The sequence below is a fragment of the Colobus angolensis genome, unplaced genomic scaffold, assembly GCF_000951035.1.
Source record: "Colobus angolensis palliatus isolate OR3802 unplaced genomic scaffold, Cang.pa_1.0 Scaffold60, whole genome shotgun sequence".
NCBI classification, from domain to species: Eukaryota; Metazoa; Chordata; class Mammalia; order Primates; family Cercopithecidae; genus Colobus; species Colobus angolensis.
This window is the reverse complement of record NW_012119599.1, coordinates 290,276-296,209: the sequence shown is the minus strand read 5'-3', so window position 1 is coordinate 296,209 and position 5,934 is coordinate 290,276. Positions and strand designations below refer to the sequence as shown.

At 50.4% G+C, this 5,934-nt stretch overlaps 1 protein-coding gene across 1 annotated transcript in view; it reads right to left on the bottom strand.

Moving 5' to 3' along the window:
• Nucleotides 1-5,934, bottom strand: part of ZC3H4 (zinc finger CCCH-type containing 4) — a 62,166-nt gene that overhangs the window by 35,442 nt on the left and 20,790 nt on the right. Inside the window, exons 5-6 of the mRNA XM_011963139.1 lie at nt 3,268-3,539; nt 159-183 (exon numbers count right to left, since the gene is read on the bottom strand). Coding sequence (XP_011818529.1) covers nt 159-183; nt 3,268-3,539 — 297 coding nt within the window. The remainder of the gene's footprint in view (nt 1-158; nt 184-3,267; nt 3,540-5,934) is intronic.

Below are 5,934 nucleotides of genomic sequence, written 5' to 3'. Positions count from 1 at the left end.
CACTTTCTGCTTCTGAAGTCAATCACTTCAGCCTCTTCCTCCTCCAAGAAGCCTTCCTAGATGTCCCAGGTAGGCTAGTGGACCCTCTGGTTCTCTCAATGGGGGTCCCTCAGCTCACTGGACACACAGCTACTGCAGTACTCACTCCCCTTCCTCACAGGGACTTGTCCACTTAGGGCTGCACTGTCCAATATGGCAAACACCAGCCCACGGGCTAATCAGCAACTAACACATCTGGTCCAAACTATAAGATGCTAGCGTTGAAGTGTGACAAGACTAGCTAGCCCTGTAGTTTGAACCTGTGATTTAGACAAGAGTCCAAAACACACTCTGGACTTCAAAGACTTAGCTAAAAAAAAAAAAAAAACGCCGGGCGCGGTGGCTCAAGCCTGTAATCCCACCACTTTGGGAGGCCAAGACGGGCGGATCACGAGGTCAGGAGATCGAGACCATCCTGGCTAACAAGGTGAAACCCCATCTCTACTAAAAAATACAAAAAACTAGCTGGGTGAGGTGGCGGGCGCCTATAGTCCCAGCTACTCCGGAGGCTGAGGCAGGAGAATGGCGTAAACCCGGGAGGCAGAGCTTGCAGTGAGCTGAGATCCGGCCACTGCACTCCAGCCCGGGCGACAGAGCGAGACTCTGCCTCAAAATAAAAAAATTAAAAATTAAAAAAAGGCTGGGTGTGGTGGCTCACGCCTGTAATCCCAGCACTTTAGGAGGCTGAGGTGGGCAGATCACCTGAGGTCAGGAGTTTGAGACCAGCCTGGCCAGCACGGTGAAACCTTGTTTCAACTAAAAATAGAAAAATTAGCCAGGTGTGGCGGCGCGCACCTGTAGTCCCAGTTACTCGAGAGGCTGAGGTGGGAGAACTGCTTGAACCCAGGAGGCAAAGGCTGCAGTGAGCTGAGACTGTGCCACTGCATTCCAGTTTGAGCAACAGAACGAGACCACGTCTCACATACACACACACACACAAAAGTGAGAAAGAATATAAAATATCTCATTTGTCTAATTTGATTACATGTTGAAATAAGATTTTAAACATATTAGGTTGAAAATAGAATATCAAAATTAATTTAATTGGCTTCACTTTTTCCTTCACTTAAAAAAAAAAAAGAGTGGCCAGTTGCAGTGGCTCAATCCTATAATCTCAGCACTTTCGGAGGCCCAGTTGGACAGATCACTTGAGAACAGGAGTTCAAGACAAGCTTGGCCAACACAGCGAAACCCTATCTCTACTAAAAATACAAAAACTTAGTCCAGTCACAGTAGCTCACATCTGTAATCTCAGTACTTTGCGGGGACAAGTCGGGCGGATTGCCTAAGCTCAGGAGTTCAAGACCAGATGGGGCAACATAGTGAAACCCCATCTCTACTAAAAATAAAAAAGCCAGGCATGGTGGTGCAGGCATGTAAGCCCAGTTACTAGGCAGGCTGAGGCACAAGAATCGCTTGAACCTGGGAGGCGGAGGTTGCAGTGACCCAACACGGTGCCACTGCACTCCAGCATGAGTGACAGAGTGAGACTCTGTCTCAAAAATAAATACACAGGCTGGGCGCGGTGGCTCATGCCTGTAATCCCAGCACTTTGTGAGGCTGAGGTGGGCGGATCACCAGGTCAGGAGATCAAGACCATCCTGGCTAACATGGTGAAACCCTGTCTCTACTAAAAATACAAAAAATTAGCCAGGCATGGTGGCGGGCACCTGTAGTCCTAGCTACTTGAGAGGCTAAGGCAGGAGAATGGCATGAACCCAGGAGGCAGAGCTTGTAGTGAGTCGAGATCGCGCCACTGTACTCCAGCCTGGGCGACAGAACAAGACTCCATCTCAAAAAAATAAATAAATAAATAAATAAATAAATAAATAAGATGGGTGTGGTTGTACATGCCTGTAATCCCAGCTACTTGCGGGAGTGAGGCACAAGAATTGCTTGAACCTGGGAGGCAAAGGGTAGAGGTTGCAGTAAGCCTAAATCATGCCACGGCACTCCAGAATGGGTGACAGAGCAAGACTCTGTCTCCCAATAAACAAAAAAGAGTGATGGGGTCTCGTTGTGCTGCCCAGGCTGGCCTCCAACTCCAGGGCTCAAGTGATTCTCCCGCCTCCACCTCTCAAGTAGCTGGGACTATCCAGTGTCCTTTTCACTTTTTAAATGTGGCTACCAGAAAATGTAAGTGATATGGTGGCTTCCAATCTAATTCTACTGGACAGCACCGGTCTAGGATCTCCCAAAAGCACAGGGGCTGCCCCAGGGAGGTGTCCAAGAAAGACTGCTAGAAGAACGAATGAGCCGGGTGCAGTGACTCACGCTTGTAATCCCAGCACTTTGGGAGGCCGAGGCGGGCGGATCACGAGGTCATGAGATTGAGAACAGCCTGACCAACATGGTGAAACTCCGTCTCTACTAAAAACACAAAAATTAGCTGGGCGTAGTGGCATGCGCCTGTAATCCCAGCTACTCAGGAGGCTGAGACAGGACAACTGCTTGAACCCGGCAAGTGGAGGCTGCAGTGAGCCAGGATTGCGCCACTGCACTCCAGCCTGGTGACGGAGCAAGACGCAGTCTCAAACAAACAAACAAAAAAGAGCGAATGAATGAACAGCTACTCAACAAGCTGGGCCTCAGGCAGGGCTCACAAGTCTGAGAACTCCTGTGCTGGAAGATTCCAGAAGCCACTCTCAGGCTGGGCAGTCTTTCTGGCAGGAGACGGTTCGACGGTTCTTTTTTGTTACTGTTGGACAGGCTGGTCTCGAACTCCTGACCACAGGTGATCCGCCTGCCTCAGCCTCCCAAATTGCTGGGATTACAGGCATGAGCCACTGCGCCGGCAGAGATGGTTCTAAGAGGCCAGTCAGGGCTACCGTGTCTCTGGTGCTCAAGCCTCTTCCACCTTCCTCCCAAAGGACACAGGTCCAAGGTTCAGAGGTGTGGCAGAGGCAAGGACTGCAGTCACACCTTGTCAGGTGATGGGGCTGGGAGAATGAGGGAGCACTGCTGCGGGGTGGGGCAGCCAGCTGTCAGGGACCCTAGCCCAGGTGAGAGAGAAGCTATCCCCTTCTCCCCTGACAGCCAACCAGGAAGTGACCCTTCAGGCACGCTGGCCTTCTCCCTGCCTCACACCAGCCTGGCACCACCCCAACCACAGACCAGTGGGTGATCTCTCCGGTCCCCTGTGCCACGCACGTGCAGATCCCGGCCTTTCTTTGTACACTTATCCCAACCCTAAGTGACCAAACTTGAGGCTCTGTGAGGCCAGGTCACCCGGCTGGCTCCGATGCCCCGGAGGAGAAATTGCCAGGGCAGGGCTCACCTCGGCCACGGCTGCTGCCCTCCTTGGCACGCCGGTACTGGTTCAGCTCTTTGGTGAAGTCGTCGTAGTCCTCCTTGCCCATGTCCTCCTCCTCGTCGCCCTCATATTCCCCATACTGCTCGTTCTCGTAGTCCTCGTACATGCCATAGCTCTTGCTGTCCATCTTGGAGTAAGCCTTCTTGGGCAGGGGCGTGGCATGCGATGGGGGGTACTGCTGGTGGGACTGCGTCCCAGAGATGGGGAGAAGAGGTGAGCCGGATCCCACAGCTGCAGGTGCAGACTACCAAGATCCCCAGTGTTCCCTAAACGAAATGTCTGTCTGGGTGCTGCTACTGTCCCAGGGTTGCACTGCTGGTCCCCAGACCCTCTGAGGACAGGTTCTCATACCAGGAAGTGGGGGTAGCAGAGGGCCCAAGTGTTTCTGTTCCTCATAAAGGGCCAGAGCTAGAAAGAAAACAGAACCACAGACCCCCAATTTTGCCCTGATGAACCAAGGGGAGGAGAAGGGAGCGTTTCCCAGGGATGCAGAACAAGCACACAGGGAGGGGCCTGGGAAGCAGGAGGGGGCTGCTCAGTCACAATTTTGCTAGGGCCCTGGAATTCAATAAATGGCCTGCTTGGCAGCCGGACTAGACAGCCGTCTCAAATGATGCTTTCCTAAGTGTGGTAGTGCCAAGTGGTACTAGAAGAAGTTAAAAGATACTCATAAAAACGGAAGCAACCAAGACATCCTCCAACAGGTAAAGGGAAAACAAACTATATATCCAGACAATGGAATAATAGTGAATACGTAACAATAAAGGGTGCATTGGGCAAAACACAAAGAACTACACAACACTAAGTAATAACAATGTATCAATACTGGCTCATCAATTGTAACAAAGTTACCACAACAATGCAAGACATTGGTAATGGGAAACTGGGGGCAGGGAAGGGGGCAGGCGGAGGGGAGAAGGGAACTCTACTACTACCTGCTCAATTTTCTATAAACCTAAAACAGCTCTAAAAAATAAAGTCGGGGGGCTGGGGGACCGGGGGACCAGGGGACCAGGCGCAGTGGCTCACGCCTGTAGTCACAGCACTTTGGGAGGCCAAGGCAGGCAGATCATGAGGTCAGGAGATGGAGACCAGCCTGGCCAACATCGCGAAATGAGATCTCTACTAAAAATTCAAAAATGCAAAAAAAAAAAAAAAAAAAAAGCCAAGCGTGGGATGGGCACCTGTAATCCCAGCTACCTGAGAGGCTGAAGCAGAATTGCTTGAACCCGGGAGAGGCAGAGGTTGCAGTGAGCTGGTACCGCACCACTGCGCTCCAGCCTGGGTGACACTGCAAAACAACATCTCAAAAAAATTGAAATAAAGGCCGGGCATGGTGGCTCACACCTGTAATCCCAGCACTTTGGGAGGCCCAGGCGGGCAGATCTCTTCAGTTCAGGAGTTCGAGACCAGCCTGGTCAACATGGTGAAACCCAGTCTCTACTCAGGAAAATACAAAATGAATTAGCTGGGCGTGGTGATGGGCACCTCTAATCCCAGCTATTCGGGAGACTGAGGTGTGAGAATCACCTGAACCCAGGAGGCAGAGAATGTGGTGAGCCAAGATCACGCCACTACACTCCAGCCTGGGTGACAGAGCGAGACTCCGTCTCAAAAAACAATTCAACAACAACAACAACAAAAAAGTTGGACCAAGCATGGTGGCTCAGGCTTGTAATCCCAGCACTTTGGGAGGCCAAGGCAGGAAGATCACAAGGTCAGGAGTTCGAGACTAGCCTGGGCAACATAGTGAAACCCGTCTCTACTAAAAATACCAAAAAAAAAAAAAAATTAGCCGGGTGTGGCGGGCGCCTGTAATCCCAGCTACCTGAGAGGCTCAGGCAGGAGAATCACTTGAACCTGGGAGGTAGAGGTTGCAGTGAGCTGAGATCGTGCCATTGCACTCCAGCCTGGGTGACAGAGCAAGACTCCATCTCTAAATAAATGAATGAATGAAAGAATAAAAAAGTCGGCTGCGCATGGTGGCTCATGTCTCTAATCCCTGCACTTTGGGAGGCCGAGGTGGGCAGATCATTTGACCCCAGGAATTTGAGACAGCCTGGGCAACATTTTGAAACCCCATCTCTACCAAAAGTACAAAAATTAGTCTTGGTGTGGCAGCCCATGGTTCCAGCTACTTAGGAGGCTGACGCAGGAAGATCACCTGAGCCCAGGGAGCTCGAGGCTGCAGTGAGGTGAGATCACACCACTGCCCTCTAGCCTGGGCAATAGAATGAGATCCCATCTCAATAAATAAATAAATAAACAAACAATAAAGCCTATTAATTTTTAAAAGTCCATATTATAGAAAAACAGGACAATGCAAAATACAGCTAGATACACAGACACACATACAAGTACTTGAGCAGAACTTTAAAATGCTTCCAGCTTTAGTTCATAAAAAGCATGCAACGTTCCCGCCATTTCCTGCCTCTCTCAGGTCTGCAGGCTGAACCTACACCAGTAGATCAATCTCAACTATGGTATTGGACAATGAATCATTTGTTTTGATGGATGATGCTGGGTCACGGGATACCTGGGACAGCTTTAAAGACCTAGTAATTTTTTTTTTTTTTTTTTTT